General features: G+C 37.0%; 1 protein-coding gene across 5 annotated transcripts in view; it reads right to left on the reverse strand.

The window, feature by feature from the left end:
• Positions 1–11327: 11327 nt before the first annotated feature.
• Positions 11328–23586, reverse strand: part of ACVR1C (activin A receptor type 1C) — an 86728-nt gene continuing 74469 nt past the window's right edge. For all 5 annotated transcript variants that reach the window (XM_043488104.1, XM_043488108.1, XM_043488107.1 and 2 more), the window contains one exon: positions 11328–18670. In XM_043488104.1, the coding sequence (XP_043344039.1) occupies positions 18545–18670 (126 nt within the window). In that variant the 3' untranslated portion in view covers positions 11328–18544. The remainder of the gene's footprint in view (positions 18671–23586) is intronic.

The raw sequence follows: 23586 nt of genomic DNA on the forward strand, positions 1-23586 counted from the left end.
AGGTAACAGTACCATATAGTGACATAAATGAAGCAAGACCACTGGACAGAGGAATTTGTGATCCAAGAGAACAATGATGCTAAAGAAAGTGAGGGTTACCATAATAAAATTGTGAGTTTAATTATCATCAGACAGAGCACTTAAGCAAAAATGAAGTGAAGTCGCTCAGTCGTGTCTGACTCTTTGCAACCCCATGGACTGTAGCCTATCAGGATCCTCAGTCCATGGGATTTTCCAGGCAAGAATACTGGAGTGGGTTGCCATTTCCTTCTCCAACTTAGACAAAATGAAAACTCAAAATAACAAATCCTAAAGGAATGTAACGAAATGGAAAACTTTACATTGACTAGAAATGAAGCCAGAAATTTAGATGAAGGCTGATTAGTACTGTTTAGGACAACATTTTTTTCTTATATCTTTACTAAATTATAAAGAATTTTAAGTTTTGTTTTATGTATTTTGGGGATTATGAATTAATAAAAATATGTATGATACAATACAAGCTGTATCTACTCTTATTCCTTTTCTTCATCTCCCTCATTGACCCGAGCTGTAAAAAAGTCTCTCTTGCATATTTCCTAAAGAATGAACCAAATACCTGTTCCTAAAACCTTCTAGTTATACATTTAATTCTCGGTAATTTCTACCTCATGACCTCTGCAGGACAGCACAGCACAGAGAAGTTCGTGCTTTACGCTCAAACAAAATGGAGTGAAGTCACCCTTCCAGAGTTATAAGAACAAGGAAAAAATCCCTTTCTCCCACCCCCTCCCTCTCTAATAGAATTCAAATAATTGAATATTTGAATATTTTTTAAGAAAACAAAGTTTGGCTGATCCAGACAGTAAATACACAAGCAAGCAGTGGAATAAAATGAGAGCTACATCAAGCACTTCACGGTGGTCGATAAATGGTATCTTCCTCCACCAACCAACTCCACCCACTATGAGAGGAGAGCGAGAGGTAGAAGAGAAACTGCTGTAATTCTAAAATAAAGTTCATTCGTGTTCTTGCTGGCAACCTCAGTTCTCTCCTCAGGCAACAAATTCATTTCTCTTGGGCCCTCTTGGGATATAGAGTGTTTTACCAAAGGAGTGCAGAGAGGTTATAAAGTAACATTCAGGAGTATTTTCTGCTTATTGTGGGAGGAAAGAGAGAGCAGGCAAAGACCTCTGGGAACAATCTTCTCTCTCCCACTAATTCTACCAGTTAGAGATTCATAGTGGTTAATGAGCTGTTCTTTTAAAGTGCAAAGTTCTTATACGGTTAAGCCTCACTTGCACCTGAATGTCATCAAACAAATATTCTATTTTAGCTAAAATTCAAGGCAGAAAAGCTTATGGTAGAGGAAGGAGACATGAAGAAACCCTTCTTTATGAGGATTAGGGGTAGTGGCAGACTTCTGATAGCTAAAGACTCAAAGAGCAACGAGTATCTGAAACTAAGGGAAGAAATGGCAGGATCTCTAAAGTGAAAGGGGCAATGGGAAGTTCAGTGTTGACATTTTGATCAAAGGTCAAAGAGCAATGGATGTGTGCCACTCATATTCCAGCAGGACTTTCAGATGACTACAGTAATATAGACAGATAATAATAGTTTCTCTAATTTTTATACAAAAAAATATATAATTCTTACAACAATTTTATGACAGGTATTATATCATCATTTCCTCATTGAGAAAACTTGCACACAGACATGATATAGCGTGCTCAAGTTTTACACTAAAACTCATTAATGTAAGGACAGAATTTGACTATCCTTTTTTTTTTTTTCTTACAAAATGTACCTTGTCTTCAGGGAAGGCCTCTGCATTTGGCAGACTATAAATCTCATGTTCCTTCTGCTGGCCTCAGTCTTCTCAGTCTAGAGCTTCATGGACTTGTCTAGTTCAACTCAATGCCTATCTGGTCAACCTATGCCCTTTTAAAGAAGGGTGTCAAAGAGTGGAAAGAATTCAAACTGTGGATTAACTCTGGGACTGCATCTCAGCTCTGCCATTTATGTGTTATGTGCTGTCAGCGTAGCTCTTTGTCTGTAAAATCCATGATCATTCCTCTTAGAGTATTCTTGGTGGTTATTTGAGTTATCTATTGCTGCATAACAAAACACATCACAATTTAGTGGTTTAAAAAACTGATATTTATTGGGCCTTCTCATGTGGCTCAGTGGTAAAGAATCTGCCTGCAATGCAGAAAATGAGGGTTCAATCTCTAGGTCAAGAAGATGGCCTGGAAGAAATGACAACCCACTCTAGTATTCTTGCCTGGAAAACCCCATGGACAGGGGAACCTGGCAGACTACAGTCCATGGGGTTGCAAAGAGTCAGAAGTGACTGAGCACACATTTTGCTAATAATTCTGCGATCTGATCAAAGTCTGGTAGGGACAGGTCATATCTGCTCTACTTAGCATCAGCAGGGGCAACTTGAAGACTAGGGCAAGCATCATGTAAAGCAGGGTTCTCCAACCTTCAGGATCTAATGATGATCTGAGTTGGAGCTGATGTAATCATAATAGTAGAAATAAAGTGCAAAATAAATGTACTTGAATTACATTTACAATTCAACTGAATTACAAAACTTTCCTTTCAGTCCATGTAAAGATTGACTTCGATGAAACTAGTTCCTAGTGCCAAAAAGATTGGGGACTACTGATGTAAATGCTTAGTTACTCACAAGTCTGGCTACCAATTCTGGCTGTAGTCTGATCCCTTCACTGGTGCTGTCAGTCAGAACATCTACATCTCCCTATAGCTTGGGCTTCCTTGCAGAATGGGGTTCCAGAATTATTCAATCCAAAAGAAAGAGCTGTTAGGTGGAGGTTCTATTTCTTTTTATGCTCTAGTCTCAGAAGCCACATAACACCACTTTTTATAGAATGCTATTCTTTGAGGTAGCCACTAAGGTTTGCCAGGTTTTAGGGAATGGGACATATATTCCATTAATGGAGGGGGGTGTGACAATGTTCTGGAAGATCACTGGGAACCAAAAGTAGTGTAGAGGCTGCTCTTGGAAACTAAAATCTGCCAGGATTAACTTTCAGTCATACCAATTCATATCTCTTCCACAAGCAAAATGAACTCACTCTTCCCAAGACCTCTCTTCCAAGCTCATCAGGCTTAGACTTGAGGTTTGGGATCTTGTCATCTAAATCTGATGAAGTTCTTTGGGTGTGACTCCTTGGGTAAGCACCACGAGTACCATTTCTCTTGATTTGCAGATCTGTGAACTGTAGAAATGATTCATCTATTCCACATATACCTGAGATACAATAATGTATTAGATGGGAGAAAACCATTAAATGTATTCATATTAAAAAAATGTAAAACACAGCAGTCACTGGTTCATAACAGTTCTTAAATACAGCCAGATACATGTTATTACCAGTTCCCTGATTAGTGCTCAGTTCTACTACCAGAAATTCTCCATGAGTCTTTGCTTTTGGGGCTCTTTCCAACCACTAACATATGTTTTCTATTCTATAAAATGTAGGTTACCTTCGTAGTTTTGTGTGTTTTTAGTCTGCTTTCTGTCCACAGATTTTAAGGGGTCCAAAGTGCAAAAGGGTAAGTCACTCAGTCATGTCAGACTCTTTGCAACCCCATGGTCTCTAGCCCTCTAGGATTCTCTGCCCATGGGGTTTTCCAGGCAAGAATATTGGAGTGGGTAGCCTCCCTTTCTCCAGGGGATCTTCCTGACCCGGGGATGGAACATGAATATCCCACATTGCAGGCAGATTCTTTATCATCTTAATATATCTTTCAAAGTTATACTATCTCTATCTTTCTCAGTAGAAGGAGATAAAATTCCTTTAAACACTTTGTGGGTTTCTTATGAATCAATTTACAATTCACCCCATTAGACAATAGAAATATGTCCAGATCTCACTGGGATAAACTTTTTTCTGACTTCAGGTCTCCTTAAGGCCATTTCCTTTAAGATTCTTAGAAAGCTTATTATTTTTATAGAATGAATCTGTAAGGCACCTAGCGAGATCCCTAGAGGGCCTTCGTCTGTTTGAAATGGTCTATAAGGTACTATCTAAAAACTTCATGAGGCTTTAACAAAAGATTTTATATTTAGACCACATTTTCCTGACAGCACCCTGGATTTGATCTCTGCTCAGAAGCCACATCTTAATTTTAGAATCATTTGCCATCTGGAGAGGCTGGGAATGAGAAACAGTTTTCTTTTCCAACCCAGCAAGTCCTAGAGAATTTATATATAACATTTCTTTCTTTAGCTCATCTTTCTTCCTTGCATTTTACTACAGGAAGCTAAAAGCAGACAAGAGGCAAATCACATTCAACCCTCTTTCAGCAATTCTTCTTAGCTAGAAAATAGGTGTATTTCTTATTTTCCACCTTATTGCAGGAGACATTGTTGCTAAACTTTCTTTTACTATGTAACAAGATTACCTTTTCCTCCAGCTTCCGATATTTTCCTCTTTCCTTTAAATTTTCACCAAAAGTTGTTTTAAGGTCCGTAAAGCTTTCTCATTTCCTCTATCCCTTTCAGATCTAACACTATCCTAAAGATGCTTCCCATTTCTGCCTGCTTCCAAGTCCTAGAGCCACTTCCTTATATGTTTGGTCTAGTTGTGGCTGAATGTTGCTTCCTGAGACCAAAATGTGTTCCAGCTGTTTACTCCTGCCTATAAAACCACCTTAAAACTCAATGACCTAAAAGAATGACATTTATCTTGCTCAGAAATCTTCAATTAGAGGAAAACTCTGTTCGACTCAGCCTTAGCAGGGGCAGCTTAAAAGCTGATGACTGAATTCCTATTTTGTCTCTGCTCCATGATGTTTGGGATGTCAGCAGGTGAATGATTTCTAGGCTGGGGACTGGACGTGAAGACTTGTTAACTCAAAATTGATATTGGCTGTTGGCTGAAATCTTTTGGGGCTGTTGGACAGAACAACTACACGTAATCTTTCCATGTGTCCTGAGCTTTCCTACAACAGGTGGCTGGATTGCAAGAGTTAACATTTTGAGAGAAATAGTGAGCCAGAAGAAGTTGTATTACCTTCTATGATTTACCCTTAGAAGTCGTGGATGTCACCTGTGTTGCATTCTTCTCATTTAAATAGTCACACAGGCCTTGTAAGTTCAAGTGGAAGAGAAATGGTTTCCCCAGAAAGGACAGTGGCAAAGTTCTGGAACAGTATGTGAAACCAAAATATATTATTGTCATTTTTGGAAAATATGCTCTGCCTCAAAAGGGAAAAATGAAATAATTTACATTTTAAAACATATGTCAGTTCACTGTCTCAAGTAAAACAAATTCCTCTTCTATCTTCACCCAAAATACAACCAAAATAACATGGGGTATATTCATGGTCTTTAAAGACACCTTGGATTGAAGGTACAATCTTATGAGTGTATATGTGTGTATAATTTTTTTATGTGGGAAGAACACATCACATTCTTAAAATATCATTGACAAGAATCTATTACTAAGAACTGTTGCTATGATCTATATTACAGAGTGGGCGTCCCTGTTAGCTTAGATGGTAAAGAATCTGCCTGCAATGCAGGAGAGCTGGGTTCGACCCCTGGGTTGGAAAGATCCCCTGGAGAAGGGAATGGCAACCCACTCTAGTATGCTTGTTGGGAGAATTCCGTGGGCAGAGGAGCCTGGTGGGCTACAGTCCATGGGGTTGCAAAGAGCCAGACATGATTGAGAGCGACTAACCACCACATATTATAGAGTACAATGTTTTAAAACTGTATTTCCTATTCCAGTAATAGGACCTATTTCCAGTAATGCAGAAGGTCAGTTTTACAGATGTTTCCCTCAGAAAAATTAACAGAAGGAAAAAGGAGCATCATTATAGAAAGTTATATTTCCTATCATTTTTATAATCTAATTGGTATGTATTAGATGGTCTTAAGCAAACACATATTGTCTCTTTGCTCCATTCTGCCCTTAAATAAACTCTCTCAACTGAAACCACAATCAATTTGCAGTAATTCAGCATTCCTGTTTCTTTAGCTGCTGCTGCTAAGTCGCTTCAGTAGTGTCCAACTCTGTGCGACCCCATAGAGAGAGTGGGCATCAAAAGGGGTATATTATGATAGTACTGAAAGCCATCAGGGACTGTGTCAACCTGCCCCTAGAGTTGTTCTCAAATTTCAATAACAAGCTCTAGTTTCATAAATCTAGCCTCAAAAGATGTTAAGTCACATTCATGTGGGTCACAACTCAAAAGTGACCAAGCCATGTGAAGAAGGAAGTAATAAAGCAAAATTCTTTCCCCTTCTAAGCCAATCCTCACCACTATAATTCCCATTATCTACTGCTTCTTGAGTCACTAGAGTGGGAAATGGAAGAACACATAATCAGACAGGAAAAGAAGAAAAAGTGGTAGTAAGAATGAGGAATGTAAGTATTCCATTAGGAGGTGTGTCAGGCACTTGCCTCTCCAATCTCCAGTTCCAGACAAGAAAAACTTGTTATCATCAGAAATAAGATAGAACTGTCAAAAGTATATATTATTACTTATATTCATTTAGAATATGAATCAATGGTTTTGTTTCTAGTGTTCTATAAAAATTGCAAATTGATAGGGATCTAGAGCTAAATATCCAAGTAACATAATCATGCTAGAAAATATTATTTTCAAGTTACTTCAACACTGACATTGAACATTGCAGAGACAATTTTGAAAATACTTACAAGTAGTCTGTACCTCAGAAGTCAATATTCACCAGCCCCCACCATCTGTCTATACTAACTCCTCAATATGAACAAATGACTGTGGTCTTTCTCTCTCTCATTGCCTGGTCCTACCTCCTTTAATGAATTGGACCTGTCCAAAATTTTGTTGCAGTTACTCTACTTGATTCAGTTTCAAAAGACCTAGTCCATTGAATAGACGAACTTATTGATAAGTAATTAGGAAAATACATATAATACATTAAAAACTTAAAAGTAAAAATAGATCCTTCTGCTTTCATCCATGACAGACTATCTGGTGCAGTAATTGGTTCTCTGCCATCTAACAACATGAATGATTCCCAAATATATTATGCTAAGCAAATGAAGTCAAATACCAAAAAAAGGACATTTTAACATTTGAGTCGTTAGTAACTGTAGCACATCAGAGCGGATACATCAGGAAGCAACTAAAAATCAGGACTGCATCTTAGAAGAGAAGTTTGGACTATAAGCATGTAGGTTTGTTAAAGACAAAAGAGCAGATGAGATCACGAAAAGAGAATTTTTAGGTTGCAAAGAGCCAAAGCCAGAATATTAGCATTTAAGGAATACACGGAGAAAGGAAACTATGTGAAGAATGCTGAGAAAGAGAAAAAGAGGTAGGAAAAGAAGAACCAGGAGAAGAGATCTTTCAGAAAATAAGGAAAAGTATCTGGGAGAGGACATTCTGTGTCAAAGACCCGAGAAGGACTAAGAAAGAGAAGGGTAATGTGGTTTTTGCACTAGGCTATGGACGGTCATTCCTGAGCATAGAGAAGGTAATTTTATAGTGATGAGAACAAAAGTTCTATTACAGTGGATTGAGGAGTGGATGAGAGGGGGAGATGGGGACAGAGAATATATCCCACTTCTGTAAAAGTTTGTTTCAGAAAGTGAAGAAGAAATCAAGAAATAGCCAAGTCTATGTATCTCTATGAATATTTCTATGAATGTAATCTTCCTACCTGATTGTAAATTTAGGCTATTTTAATAAGCACTTTTCAGCAAATGGATTCTCAGTAAGAGGTTCAGGATATCACCCATGCATATCTGATAAAGGAAAACGGGCTTAGAGAAAAGCATATCTTATGAACTATACTTCACATATAGAAAATCACATTTTATGAACCATAGTTCACATGTTATATGAAAGCAAAGATCCAGATCGTGGTATAGAATTGAAATGAAAGCCTTGTTTTTGTTCTGTGCAGAAAACTAGGCTGCACTTCCTCGTTCTGGTTCACTGGTATCTCATGCGATTGTGCCACCTTGTATTTCTCCTTTTGAAAAGAAAAGGCAAGCTCAGCAGTTCTTTTTCCTAAACTGCTTCAGTAACCAGCCGTTGCCACATTAAAAGCTTTAGCTGGAAGATTATAAAAATAGTCTAATGCTTCCTAGCAGGTAACTACTTGCGAACCAATTCTCTTTTCAGGGACGTAGTGAAGTTAAATCAAATGGCCTAGGAAAGACAGCCTATGAGAGAGAAGAGAGAGCTGGTAGACATTTAAATGGCAAAAGTGCATTGTGTTTGGAATGTTTTGTGTAAATGTTAAACAGAACCCACATTTTAACCACCTGCTTCTTGTTTGGAAGGGTTCAAATGAACAATTTCAAGCACAACTGAGTAACACTCAAAAGAAAATCAAGTGTAATTTCCTAAGTTGCTGAAGCAAGGGTTCTTCTATGAAATCACCACTAGTATTTCTAAACTGAATTTGATTATATTTGAAATTTACTACACACAGTTTGGTGGCACCTGGAAACTTCTTCATGCAGAGATAAAATTATAAGAAAGACTTTTTTAAATGATTGTTTCTGTGTGTGTGTGTTTTAAAATATCTTGGATCATATTTAAGATAAAACCAAATTATAAAAGATGCAATCTTTAATAATTTTTAATTTTTCTCTTTCTTGTGAAAAAAAAATTGTTTTTAAGACATATTAAAAAGTAAGGGGAAAAGTACCATATGAAAACACCTACATGACACCAACCATACAGCTTGTCTTAAAATTCTTTACCTGTCTGCTGTCTCTCAATTTTGGCGGGGGCGGGGGGGGGGGGGGGGGGGGGGGGGGGGAGGAATGCTGACGGTAGAATTTTCAGGTTTCTTAGATAAATCTACTAAGATAACTCTTTTAATACCTTTGTTAAATACCAACTTCACATTGTCATTGCTGCTTTAAAACCTTCAGCCTCCCTCAAAGACAGAACCAAGTTTAAATGCTATAATCTGAATCCCATCAGACCCTCAATTCTAATTCTATAGTTATTCACCAACTACCAAGGACTTCTCGGTCTATTGTACAAATCTTTCCTATCTTACAGCACCAACTCATTAATTTTCATGATGCTTTCAACTTAACTCATACTTCATTTCCATTTCCATATTATTATCATTTAATATATGTACCCATACTCAGCCTTAATAATTTTCTTCCTATGACATCTCTGTATTACTAACTTCTAAGGTTGGATAGCAATTCATGTACATGATTTGTCCTCCTAAATAGATTCTCTTCTTAAGTACAGGAGCTTACTGTTTCCTTAGCACCACCTACAGTGACTGTTAAGATACTATGCATTTAACAACAATATTTGACAAAGATTTGTTGACTAATATATGCTGCTGCTGCTGCTAAGTCACTTCAGTCGTGTCCGACTCTATGCGACCCCATAGATCGCAATCCACCAGGCTCCTCCGTCCCTGGGATTCTCCGGGCAAGAACACTGGAGTGGGTTGCCATTTCCTTCTCTGACTAATAAATGAGAGGAAAATAATTTAACTTATTTTAGAAGTGACTGTAATTACAACTTTGTTAGATATAGCGTTAGCAAAAATTAGAGAAAAATGCTTCTCACCAAATAATTTTGAAGAAACTATTCAAATAAAAGTTTTAACAATGCTCCTTAACTGAATGTACACTCATTTCCTCTAAAAGTCATAAGGCTTCTCTTTAAAATCTCACTTCTAGAACAACCCATAAAACAGCCTGGATTTAATCATTCTCTGATGTTCAGGAATCCATCCTAAGAGAAAAAAGGTAACTCTTCAATTTTAAGTTCATCCATTAGGTAAATTATTTCATCAGCTTATTCAACTTTTAAACACATTAGTGTAAAAACAATCTAATGCTGGGGGAAGAAGGGGGTGGGACAAATTGAGGAATAGCATTGACACATACGCACTACAATGAGTAATAGCACGGGGAGCTCAGCTCGATGTTCTGTGATGACCGATAAGGGTGGGATGGAAGGGTGGAACAGAGGTTCAAAAGAAAGAATATATGTATACTTACGCTGATTCACGTTTATGTACAGCAGAAACTACCACATTGTAAAGTAATTACATTCCAATGAAAAATAAATAAAAATCAAGTTAAAAAGTTATTACAAAATTAGAACTGAAGATAAAACACAACCACTAGTGCTACTGAAATTAAACCACTAGTTTTATTTATTGTGTAGGTTTCACTTAGATTGGTATAAAATATTTTGTCTTTCTCCTCAAATTCAAGAAGTTAATGATGAAGCTTGATTTAATGATTATTGAACAAGAATATTTGGCTTGTGAATCTGGTTAGTACTCACTTAATGCAAGATAATGAGGACACAACAAAACTGCCCCCCAAATGGAAAAAAAAATGAAGAAGCTACACCAAAAACAAAACCAATGCAGAGTTCTGTTTCTCTATGCTAAGTCCTAGAAAAATCTTTGTAGGGTTAAAACTATAAACCAACCTAATTTTCTCCTAATGTCAGTCTGGAATAGCCACTATGAATTTGGCTAAACTATTCTTGATTGGGTTTTATAAGAGACATTTGTTGGGGAGTAGGGGAGGGGTGTTAATGCATTCCATACAGTATTTCTGACTGTGCAAAATAATATGTTAGTCTTAGTGATTAAAAATTACATCTTCAAATTTGACTGAAATTATCCTTAATTCTAGTGCTCAAGTACTTACTCATCATGATTCTATATACTACAGGATACATGGTATAATATAATGTCAGTTAACACACAATGCCATAAAGAAAATAAAACAGACTGAGTGGATAGTGAATGACAAACAGCACTGCTCTAGAAAAGGTGGCCAAAAAAAAGGCCTGTTTGCTGTGACAGTTTTCAAACAGAAACTTAAGCCACATAGATATCTAGAGAGGGAACATTACAGGCAGAGGAAACAAAGCAAATCCCTTGGACAGGTATGTGCAGGGCAGGTTCAAGGAGCAGCAAGCTGGAGAACAACTAGGGGTGGAGGTAATGGGATATGGGAAATAAAGGCAGGGAAGTTTTCAGGGTTCGTGTCCCTAAGGCATTTGTAGACCTCTTGAGTATTTTAGGCTTTTAAGTGTGAAGGAAGCTATCTTAGGCTTGAGGACAGGCCAGTAGTCTTTCAATAAACACTCAAATATTTTTCCTGTTACTCAACAGGAAAAATAAAACAAAGACTATAGTCCTAAGTCTCATGTAGAAAAATAGCTGTTAAAAAAGCAAATGTCTCTTCTAGGAAGGAAGGAAAGAAAATTCCAGTGCCCAAGGAGCCAGCATTTAAATTTCCAAAGCCCCCTTCATAAACTGCATGCAAATATAAATACGATTTTAAAATGATAGAACAATTGTACGGAAACTGGAATATGACAGCTTTTATTTAAAATAGAGCTCTATATGCTTCACAGAAACAAGTGCAAGGAGTGCTTAAGTTATTATCTTTGCCACTTACAAAACAATACATTTTTGGAAAATGCATACATAAAAATATAACATTTAGGCAAATATCTATTTACATCTGGAGACAGCTGAAAGCTAATTGCATAAACTATTGTTATGCAATAATATTTTTAAAAGCTTTAAAATAAATACTTTGATGATTTGCTGTTGGTTAAGTTAAACATTTTGGTATGAAGGCTATCACTGAGTTCTTACTAAACACTAAAATACTCTTATTTTTAAACAAAACAAGTATACATGTATTACTATAAAATGCGTATTTCCACAGATTAGAAATTGATGAAACTTTCAAATATCATTCATTTCACTTTGGAATTTGGAATTCTCTTCAGCTTCAGTGATTCAACTGCAACTACTAAAATCTCCATCTGCATATTTTTCATGTAATTTATTGTCTAATGCTCATTTTAAAACCTATTTTATTTCTTCATACTTCATATATACATTCATTTGTGCCTGTCTGTTGAAAGGTAATATCTTTTTACATTCTTAAGAATTTCAGCTAGTTTATAATAAGCCTTTACAACAGCGATTCTTTTCACAGTAGTTCAAGAGTTCAAGGCATGTTTTGCAATGTCAAAAAGCAATGGTTTTGACATTTGTAATATGTTCTTAGGTATAAGAAAAGTCACACTACCAAAAGAAAAGTATAATTAGTATTAGTACTTTGAAAGTCAATCCAAAATTCCTTTTTTTGAGATCTGAATCTAATTTTCTGTTTTTAGGACAACTTAAAACCTGAAACACAGATTAAGTTTGAATAATTTTCTCCAGCATAGGATGAGAAGAGTATAAGAACTTAACACTAATCACTGTGGAAATGAACTAGAGTTTAATGTTTCATCTAAATTAATCTTACTTTATATAAGAGAAAAAATTATTGGATTTTTAAAAATATTTAGCTGCTTATATTTAGCCTATTGGAAGAAATGGAGATATAGGTAAGTCACACTCTAATCCTGCACTAGTTAGAATTTAGGCAAGTAATTCCCTTTTTAAAGGCAAAATGAATGAATAGGTTTGGGCATGGAATAAAAACTCAGTGGAGATATAAAAATCAGGGTCCCTGTGTCTTGCTGCCTATTTTCTGGGTTGAAAAATTAAGTCAAAAGGATAAACATGCAATCTCTTTTGCTCTCTTGGGGATGTAGCATGAAAATTTAAAGTATTATTTTTTCCAGGTTCTCTGTTCAATTTACAGATGTAAGAAACCATTTTGAAATTTTGGTTTTCATTTTGTGAAGATGTATAAGCAGGCCCATTTCTGAAAATATATAAGCTAATACGGTATGTTTCTGCAAAATATAAAAATATTTATGAGTTGAAGAGCCAATTGCAGGTTGGAGTTCAACTCCTACCTACCCCTCAAATAAGACGATTCATGCAAAGTATATGCCCAGCTGGATTTTGCAGACACTCAATGTGGGCCTAATTTCCTTAATGCAATCAGATTCTTAGTGGCTATGCTAATACTCAGGTTGCTCTACTCTGGGTAAAAATCTATTAGTTAAAACAATTAGATATGGAGAGAAAAACTTCTTGTAAAATAACACTGACCAATGATAAGAAAATATAATCATATTTTTAAATATTAAAATCTAGGATGAGATAGAGCTCATACTCTCCCAATTGTATTAATCTATGACTGAATTAAAAAGTATCTTGGAAGTTATATTAAGAGGGATTTTTCAATGGGGATTACTACTTAATTTCAAAATAATATTATATTCCAAACCATATGGCATAATGGCTTAATTTTAAGAGATGGTCAAAGCAAAACAAAGCAATAGTATGAAGTATAGCAGAAAGAAATTTAGCAATCACATCATGGGACATATATTTCACATTCTCTGTCCACACCACCATCTCTTAAGTGGAATTTATCATTAAGGCAAAAGTAGACATTTCTTGTATATTAACTAAAAGCTAAAATTTAACTAGACTGCTAGTCTTTTTAAAATTTAAAAGAAAGTCTTCTCTGCCATTAACAAATACATTCTTCACAATGCCAAATGAAAAATTGCCAGAGAAGGCCTGAGATGAAAGTTCTCATATTTGGATATGGGAAATTAAAGTCTTGTTAGGAGGTTTAGTGTGTAGCGATCTGGACAGGAGCTAGAATACTAAATGAACAGTGATTGGAATTGATGAAATCCAGCAAAGATATTTTTTTAATGCACTGAAAGAATGAGGATGAGCTCATGAGAAACTAAGAAAAGAAAGAAGATAATGTGCTACTAGACATGGTCCCACATTTAACAAATCATTTTTCACTCCTGCTCCAATGTATGCAGAGAAAAAACAATCACTATAGAAAGGAGACAAGAAGAGCCATGAAGCATCTCCTATCACTACTTGCAAGAAGAAATTCTATATTCTCACAATTCCTAAATTTTACTCAGCACTCCAGTGGCTACCTACCTAGCTTGACAACTATTTTACATTTCTTCCTTAGCCTACTTTGGTTTTTCTCACTAATCTCATCATAAGTGAGCAAATTGTTTTAGCAGAAATCAAGAGAAGTAAGATTTGATCATTTCCATGTTCATTAGTTTACGTTCAAGGTAGGTGCAGATGGATGCTAATTATTTTTTAGTTAGTAAATGTTGGATATGGCAGGGCACTGTGGTAGGTATCACCACTGGGTTCTCATATTAGTTCTGCTAATAACTAGCAGTTGTTTAATCTCTGATCTTTGTTTTCTTCATCTACAAAATATGGGAATTGAATTATAAAATCTCTTATATTCTTTGCAATTCCCAAATACTGGGTTTCAATTTTGTCTGACACCTCTAAAATAATTTAGACCACTAAGGGATTCTCCCTTCATTAGAAGGCTAAATAGTAGCATGATTAAGTTACATAGTAACTAGTCTTTTTTTTTAATTAGGGAGTAAAGATAATTTGGGGAGACAGTGAGGGAGAATATTTTAAAAGGAGGTGAAAAATAATGAAATAAAAAAGAAAAGCTAGAGGGAGAAAAGAAAGTCAAATAACTAAAAATCTGCATTAAAACACTGAAAATTTTCTATACTACAGAAATTCTATTTAACATTGCAATGAAATTTTTGTATTCCAAATGACATTTTTTTCTGTCTAGAAGTTAACTCTCAGGAACAAAGGAATTACTGTCTTTACTAAATAACACATCAAGTCCATGTAGTAGCTTGTGGAGGGAATTAACACAAAATATTATCAAATATAGAAGTAGTATGTTTCACTAAAGAAAAAATATTTATAAACTCTTTGAAAACCACAATGACACCATCTTAAGATACTAATTCTTAAACACTTCCAAATAACTTAAAATGCTGCAGTTGTAAATTCATCTAAAAGAACAATTATTGAAAACATCAACTGACATTAACTTCACTCATTTGCTATTGTTTCCTTCTTGATTTCCTTATGGGAAATAAAATATCCATACTTTAAATTTATTTAAATTAATTATATTTCCAAATTTATTTTAAATAATTAACCAGAAACTATTCCCTGCTAAGTGTTTTCAAGTTGAACTTTGCATAATGGCAAACGTGGATTTCCTGCCTTCAGATGATTTGCTAGTAGTTTCCCTGGAGCTCTAGTGCCAGTGCGTGTGGGTCGCTCAGTCATGTCCGACTCTGCAACCCCATGGACTGTAGCCCACCAGGCTCCTCTGTCCATGGACTTCTCCAGTACTTTTGCATAAATTCTAAGATAGCCCTGAGTTTTCTCTGCCCCAGTAAGTCAAATGGTGGCAAAATTCCAGGATAGTAGAAGTAGTTTTGTTTTATTTAATAATCCTACTAAGGTCAAAGTATTACAAATAATAAGTGTTTACGGGACATCTAACCTAGTGAATCTATTGTAGATTGCCATTTTAAAATCAAAGCTGATTTTGAAGTCTTCAGACACTAGAATCAGGTTACTATTTTCATATAATCATGGAAATTTAAAATGCAAAGTTAATTGAAAGTATAAAGATGAGAAGCAAGTGCTATACCTAAAATAGTGCCCGACACAGTCATGTTTCACTTAACTTTCAAGTCAGAATATGAATTAAGAATTCTAGATGTGACATGCCAAATATTTTAGACAGAATAAAGCATACAACAGAAACTGTACCAATTACATCCTTAAATGCTTAACTTATAAGGCAACAAGTTCATGCTGAAATATTGACAACAAATGATGTTTCCCTTAGTTTAAGGAAGTGATGCTGCATATAAATTCCATCACCACTTTATACAGTACTGAAATTTCATACATAGCATTTTCCCAAGCTTCACATTACACCCAAAGCCAAAATATTTGAAAGGAGAAAAGAACACTGACACTCTGAGTCTAAGAAGAATATTTTTTTGCTTATAACAAAATTCAAAAGAAATAAATATTACACAGTAAGACTCTATCAAAAAGAAGTAATATAAAGTTTAACAGCATAGGTTATATACAATAAATTTGTCTAATGCTCTAAGCTATATCCTATTTTGTAAGCATTTCCTATTTATAATCATTCTGAGAGTTAAGGTCCTTATCATTTTTGTTAACCTACCCCTTTTCTTTAAAAATATGTTTTGGAAATTGAAATATAAGACTATTCAGTTAGGAGGTACAGTTAACCAACACAAAAACAAGAAAAATATCTCAAAATGTACAGATTTCTCTAGAGTGAAAGTTGAATCAATAAAATTATGGAATTATGGACACTTTCAAATAGAATATAAAACGTAATGTCAAGGAAAATGGGGATTTTAAATCATCTCTTAAAATTAAGTAAGTATATTCACCCAACATACATGAATAAAAGAGAAAATATTATTCTTGTTTGAAAGTAACACAATCATAGTACATAAATAATTTCATTCTCATATATGCAGAAACAATCTATGAGAAATTAAAGTAACAAGTACAAGCAAGATTACCCCTTCACATAAGCTCTTTTTAGAATCCCTTCCCATATGTACTTTTAAAAATTGATTACATAATTTAGATTGTCTGGAATAACTAAATAAAGATACTTTCTAAATGTGCTGCAAATTGGGATTTGTTTTTGAAAACCACCATCACACAGAATTTGAGACACCCTAATTTGTATCGTATTTATTTGCCAATTTACTTCCCCCAAACACCCACACCCCTGTTCCTATTCCCAAATTAGACTTCAAAATCCCTGAGAACAGAACCTATCCATCTTTTAATTTCCTTATTGGACCCAAAGTTGTGGCAAGGAAGATATTCTTTAATGAATGGATAACTGCATGAATGAGAGTGAAAGTATATGCAAACCAGAGCTGTCAGATTCTTGCCTTTGATATCTCATCCTAGTCAAATGAAGATGGGCTCAGTAACATATTTTCATAGTAGAATGAAGTGTAATTACTAGACTGTGCTCTACATAGGTGTATCCTTTAGAACACTGTTACCCAAGCCATGCTTTGTAGAAACTAAAATGTAGGCTAATAAAAGGTTTCCCCTGTTTTACATAAAAAGAGTGCCATTGGTCAAATAATTTGGGAAATCCAGTTTAAAGAAATTCAAGTAACATTTTTTACTGCTAGACTCCACAAAGCACATAATATGCTAATATGCAGTATCACTTTCTAAGGTCTATCAAAGAATACTTTTGGTCTTTGATCATCTCAGAAGAGCATTCTAAGGAACAGAGTTTAGGAAACAATGTTTTAGAAGAATAAAAACACTCTGAACAATGTTTTAGAAGATTTAACATTGCACCATGTTAAATCTTCCTTTGCCAAAGCAGAATTATAGATTTGAAAAAAATATTTAATGTTCCATGTACTATTCAGAATGTTTCACTTCTGTCTCTACAGGAAGTAGAAGCAAAATTATCATGAGCATTCTTCCACACTCATTGCTCATTTTGAAAGGACAAGAGAATATCCTTTACAGTTACTGATAATCCTTAGTTGGGTTTGGTTATTACACTTCATTTAAGAGTTTTCTTAATTTTTCCTCAAAATATCTCCTAGTAACCTCTTCCTCTCTTGTCCTCTTTCTAAATGTATATGTACAAAGGTGGTAGGGACCTCTGAAATGCCTTAAAAACATCTCTGACAATGGATTTTTATGACTGATTAATCTCTGGAAGTATTCAGAAAACATTAAAACTATTTAACAAATAGGTTGACTATGGAATTTCCATGAGGAAAATGTCAGTGGATATTGTCCTGAGAGTTCATCCAGGTCCATTACGATTCTGCAAAATAATTTGCCTTCTGTTTGACTAAACCACAAATATCATGAAAGATGTTGTTTCTCCACAGGGAGAAGAAATGCTATAGGAATTAAAGGAAAAGTAGGAAGCTAGCTAAACCTACCATGTGGATTATCACAAGATTTGGATCTAACGCCGGCTCTATCACTAGCTGTGTCACTTTGGGACATTTCTCAATGATTCAAAATGTCAGGGCTCTCATGTGAAAATAAGAGAAAGTAACAATCTCAGTGACTTTCAGATTGTTTGTCTCAGGGGCTGCTGTGGTTGTGCATTATGAAGAGTAGGAGGACAGGGAAGGAGAAACCAAGTAAGTGATCTGATCTCACTTCCATCTTCCGATCAAGCAGTTCTAGTTTTACGTATTTTGTATCCTAAACTTCAGAGCACTGTTTAATTTTTTAAAGGCCCTATTCATTTTTTTAAAAAAATAGAGAAAAACAGATTATATAATTAATGTTTTGTTTAGATATAATATGTTCCAGTTCACATTTTTAATGAAAAGTTTTCATCTTGGGGGAAAAAAAAATGGGCTTTTATATCTTTTTCTATTCATTCATGTGATCCTGATTCAAGTAAAATAAAACCTTAATAACTTTTATTACTTTATATAGCTTATTTTACACATTTGTAATATGTTCCTTAAATAAAAAGATGAGCTGATGTGTTGCTTTTCAAAATAAAATTAAAGACAACATGGGGAGTAGATGACATCAACTCCAGCCCACACTTACTTTAGTTATTTTTTCATGGTGCCTTTGGGCACTTAAATACTGCGCTGCATTATCTTTGAGGTAGAACAAAACAAGGACGAAACAAAGGCAAAAAATTCACATAAAAAGGGAAAATGAGAAAGAGAGTTGTGAGATTATTTCTTTTTAACATGATTTTCATCATCAGGCTTTGCAGTCTTCTTTGACACAAAGTTGAGATATAGTCTTCTTAATCCGAAGAGCAGTTAGTCGTGCTGCCCCATTGGCATACCAACATTCGCGCATTATTCTCCCCATGACTCGGAGTGCCTTAAGAGAAAAAAAATCAAAATCTTTAGCACAAACAATAGTACAAGAGAAGAAAAATCACAAACACAGGAATTGATGCTAAGCTCTGATATAAAAATAGTAAGTTTAAATCAACAGGAGAAGGAAATCAGGGTCAAATCACCTCAAAAATCCTGTCCAGGGTGTCTCCCCTCAGACAGACACCAGGGTGTCTCTGTTCAAACGCAGACTGGGTCATCTCCACTCAGACAGAGATCAGAGTCTCCTCTGAGACAAGGATCACGTGGTAACCAGAAGAGAGGACCAGTCTTCTCTCAAACAAGATTCAAGATACCTCCCCTTAGAAAAATATTAGAGCATCTCCTCTCAGACAGAAACCAGGGTGATTTCTTTCAGAAAAAAGACCAAGGCAACTCCCTTCAGAAAGGCATCAGAGTGTCTCCCCTCAGAAAAGAACTAGGGCTTCCCTGCTGGTCTAGTGGTTAAGAAGCTGCCTGCTAATGCAGGAGTCATGGGTTTGATCCCTGGTCCGGGAAGATCCCAGATGCTGGAGGAACTAAGCCTGGGTACCACACTACTGAGCCTGCTCTAGAGCCCTCAAGCTGCAACGACTGAAGCCTGTGACCTACAGCTGGTGCTCTGCAACAAGAGAAGATGTCACCACAATGAGAAGCCCACGTACTGCAACAAAGAGTAGCCCCTGCTCATGGCAACTAGAGAAAGCCCAAGCACAGCAATGAAGACCCCGTGCTGACAATAATAAACAAATAAATCTGAAACAAAACAAAAACCAGAAACTAGAGCATTTCCCCAGAGACAGAGACCAGGGTCCTCCTCTCATAAAAAGATCAGAGTGTCTCCCCTTGACAGAGACCAGAGGGATTTCATTTAGAAAAAGACCAGAGCTCTACCTTCAGACAGAGACCAAAGTGTCTCCCCTCAGACAAGGACCATGGCTTCTCCTTTCAGGCAGAGACCAGGACAACTTTTCTCAGAAAAAGACCAGGGTGTCCCTCCTCAGAAAGGCACCAGAGCATTTTTCCATACAGACAGCAAGGTGTCCATTCTCAGGGATCAGGGAGTCTCCTCTCAGACAAGGAAAAAGGCAGCTATCCTCAAACAGAGAGCAGGACGTCTCCCCTCTGAAATGAACCAGGGCATGTGACCTTGAACAGAGACGGGCATCTGCTCTCAGAGGGACCAGAGCATCTCCTCACCAAAAGAGATCAAGGTAACTCACAAAAAGACTAGGGCATTTCCCCTCCAAGAAAAAGGTTTCTCCCCTCAGACAGAGACCTGTGTGTCCCCTCTCAGAAAGGGACCAGAGTGTCTGCCCTCAGATAAGGACCAGGGCATCTCCCCTCAGAAAGGGGCCCCAGCAACTTCTCTCACAGACTAGGGCTTTCCCTTCAGACAGAGACCAGAGCATCTCCCCCTAGATAAGGACCATGGCATCCCAGACAGAGAATGACCAGGAAAATTTCTTTCAGAGAAAGTTCAAGATGCTTCCCCTCAGCCAGAGACCTGCGTGCCCCCCTCAGCCAGTGTTCAGGGTGTCTCCCCTGTGACAGAGATCAGGGTGTCTCTTCTCAGAAAGGGACCAGGGTGTCTCCTCTCAGAAAGGGACTAGAGTGTCTCCCCTCAGACAGACACCAGGGAGACTTCTATCATATAAAGACTGGGGCTCTCCCCTAGACAGAGGGAGGGCCTCTCTTCAGACAGAGACCTGGGGGTCTCCCCTATGACAGAGACCAGGTCATGTCCCCTCAGAAAGAGACCTGTCATCTTTCCTCAGACAGTATCCACAGTGTCTCCCCTGTGACAAGAACCGTGTGACTTCTCTCAGAAAAAGACCAGGGTATCTCCTCTCATAAAGGGGCCAGGAGGTCTGCTCTGCACTCAGGCAGAGTGCATGGCCCATTGCTTGCTAGATGGTTTGCAGCTATCATCTGTGGACCTTGAAGGTAGCTATAGGAGATGATAGGGAGCCTTTGCTCAATGGCATTTTGGTTTATGGAATTACACTATTATATTTAAGGGCATGTTTGATTAGCATAAGGTGAAATGAAGATCAGTTTCATTTGTTTAATCTTTTCTGTAGAGATTAGTGTTTATTTGGCTTCCACATACTATGTTAAACATAATTTTAGGAAAGAGAATATGGTCACCTTATACTACATCCTTTTAGAGTAAGTGAAATCAATTGAATATTCTTTATCTTCTTGAGAATATCAATAATCATTGAAATGCAATTAGTTAATATTTTCATGCATTTTATGAAAATTTTCCTCTTCCTTCAAGGTGCATAAAAATAATATGCTTTCAATTAAGAAATTATATACATTATATATAAAATAGCTAACAATTTCTACCCTTGGACTTTCAGAGCATATAAGCTTTCTTTAAAACCTTTGTAGTGAAATTAATACCATGACCTGACAGCCCCACCCATCAACAGAAAATTGAATTAAAGATTTACTGAGCATGGCCCTGCCCATCAGAACAAGACCCAGTTTCCCCCTCAGTCAGTCTCTGTCATCAGGAAGCTTCCATAAGCCTCTTATCCTTCTCCATCAGAGGGCAGACAGACAGAAAACCACAGTCACAGAAAACTAACCAATCTGATCACATGGACCACAGTCTTGTCTAACTCAATGAAACTATGAGCCATGCCATGTAGGGTCATGGTGGAGAGTTCTGACAAAACGTGGTCCACTGGAGAAGGGAATGGCAAACCACTTCAGTATTCTTGCTTTGAGAATCCCATAAACAGTATGAAAAGGCAAAAAGATAGGACATTGAAAGATGAACTCCACAGGTCAGTAGGTGCCCAAAATGCTACTGAAAATCAGAGGGGAAATAACTCCAGAAATAATGAAAAGACAGAAGCAAAGCAAAAATAACACCCATTTGTGGGTGTGACTGGTGATGGAAATAAAGTCTGGTGCTGTAAAAAGCAATATTGCATAGGAACCTGGAATGTTAGGTCCATGAATCAAGGCAAATTGGAAATGGTCATGCAGGGGATGGCAAGAGTGAACATCGACATTTTAGGAATCAGCGAACTAAAATGGACTGGAGTGGGTGAATTTAACTCAGTTGACCATTATACCTACTCCTACTACTGTGGGCAAGAATCCCTTAGAAAAAATAGAGTAGCCATCATAGTCAAAAAAGAGTCTGAAAGGCAGGACCTAGATGCAATCTCAAAAATGACAGAATGATCTCTGTTTGTTTCCAAGGCAAACCTTCAATATCACAGTAATCCAAGTCTATGCTCCGACCAGTAATGCTGAAGAAGCTGAAGTTGAACGGTTCTAGGTAGACCTACAAGACCTTCTAAAACTAATACCCAAAAAACATATCCTTTTCATTATAGGGGACTGGAAAGCAAAGGTAGGAAGTCAAGAGATACCTGGAGTAACAGGCAAATTTGGCGTATAGAATGAAGCAGGGCAAAGCTTAACAGAGTTTTGCCAAGAGAACACACTGGTCATAGCAAACACCCTCTTCCAGCAACACAAGAGAAGATTCTACACATGGACATCACCAGATGGTTAATACCGAAATCAGATTGATTATAACTTTGCAGCCAAAGATGGAGAAGCTCTATACAGTCAGCAAAAACAAGATCAGGAGCTGACTGTGGCTTAGATCATTAATCCCTTATTGCAAAATTCAGACTTAAATTGAAGAAAGTAGGAAAAACCACTAGACCATTCAGGTATGACCTAAATCTGTTGCTGCTGTTAAGTCACGTGGGTCATGTCCAACTCTGTGAGACCCATAGACGGCAGCCCATCAGGCTCCCATCCCTGGGATTCTCCAGGCAAGAATACTGGAGTGGGTTGCCATTTCCGTCTCCAGTGCATGAAAGTGAAAAGTGAAAGTGAAGTCGCTCAGTCGTGTCCGACTCTTCATGACCCCATGGACTGTAGCCTACCAGGATCCTCTGTCCATGGGATTTCCCAGGCAAGAGTACTGGAGTGGGTTGCCATTGCCTTCTCCATGACCTAAATCTAATCCCTTATGATTATACAGTGGAAGTGACAAAGAGATTCAAGGGATTAGATCTGATAGACAGAGTGCCTGAAGAACTATGGACAGAGGTTCCTGACATGGGTGCAGGAGGCAGGGATCAAGACCCATCCCCAAGAAAAAGAAATGCAAAAAGGCAAAATGGCTGTCTGAGGAGGCCTTAAAAATAGCTGTGTAAATAAGAAAAGTAAAAGGCAAAGGATAAAAGGGAAGATATACGTATTTGAATGAAGAATTCCAAAGAATAGCAAGGAGAGATAAGAAAGGCTTCCTCAGTGATCAATGCAAAGAAATAGAGGAAAACTATAGAATGGGAAAGACTAGAGATCTCTTCAAGTAAATTACAGATACCAAGGAAACATTTCGTGCAAAGGTGGGTACAATAAAGGGCAGAAATTGTATGGACCTAACAGGAGCATAGTTTGGGTAAACTCTGGGAATTGGTGATGGACAGGGAGGCCTGGCATGATGTGGTTCATGGGGTCGCAGAGTCAGACACAACTGAGCGGCTGAACTGAACTGAACAGAAGCAGAAGACATTAAAAAGCGATGGCAAGAATACACAGAAGAACTACACAAAAAAGACCTTCATAACCCAGATAACAATGGTGAGATCACTCACCTAGAGCCAGACATCCTGGAATGTGAAGTCAAGTGGGCCTTAGGAAGCATTGCTAGGAACAAAGCTAATGGAGGTGATGGAATTCCAGTTGAGTCATTTCAAATCTTAAAAGATGATGCTGTGAAAGTGCTGCACTCAATATGCCAGCAAATTTGGAAAACTCAGCAGTGGCCACAGGACTGGAAAACATCAGTTTTCATTCCAATCCCAAAGAAAGGCAATGCCAAAGAATGCTCAAACAACTGCACTGCACAATTGTACTCATCTCACACGCTAG

This window comes from Cervus canadensis, chromosome 15 (genome assembly GCF_019320065.1).
Source record: "Cervus canadensis isolate Bull #8, Minnesota chromosome 15, ASM1932006v1, whole genome shotgun sequence".
Classification (NCBI taxonomy): domain Eukaryota; kingdom Metazoa; phylum Chordata; class Mammalia; order Artiodactyla; family Cervidae; genus Cervus; species Cervus canadensis.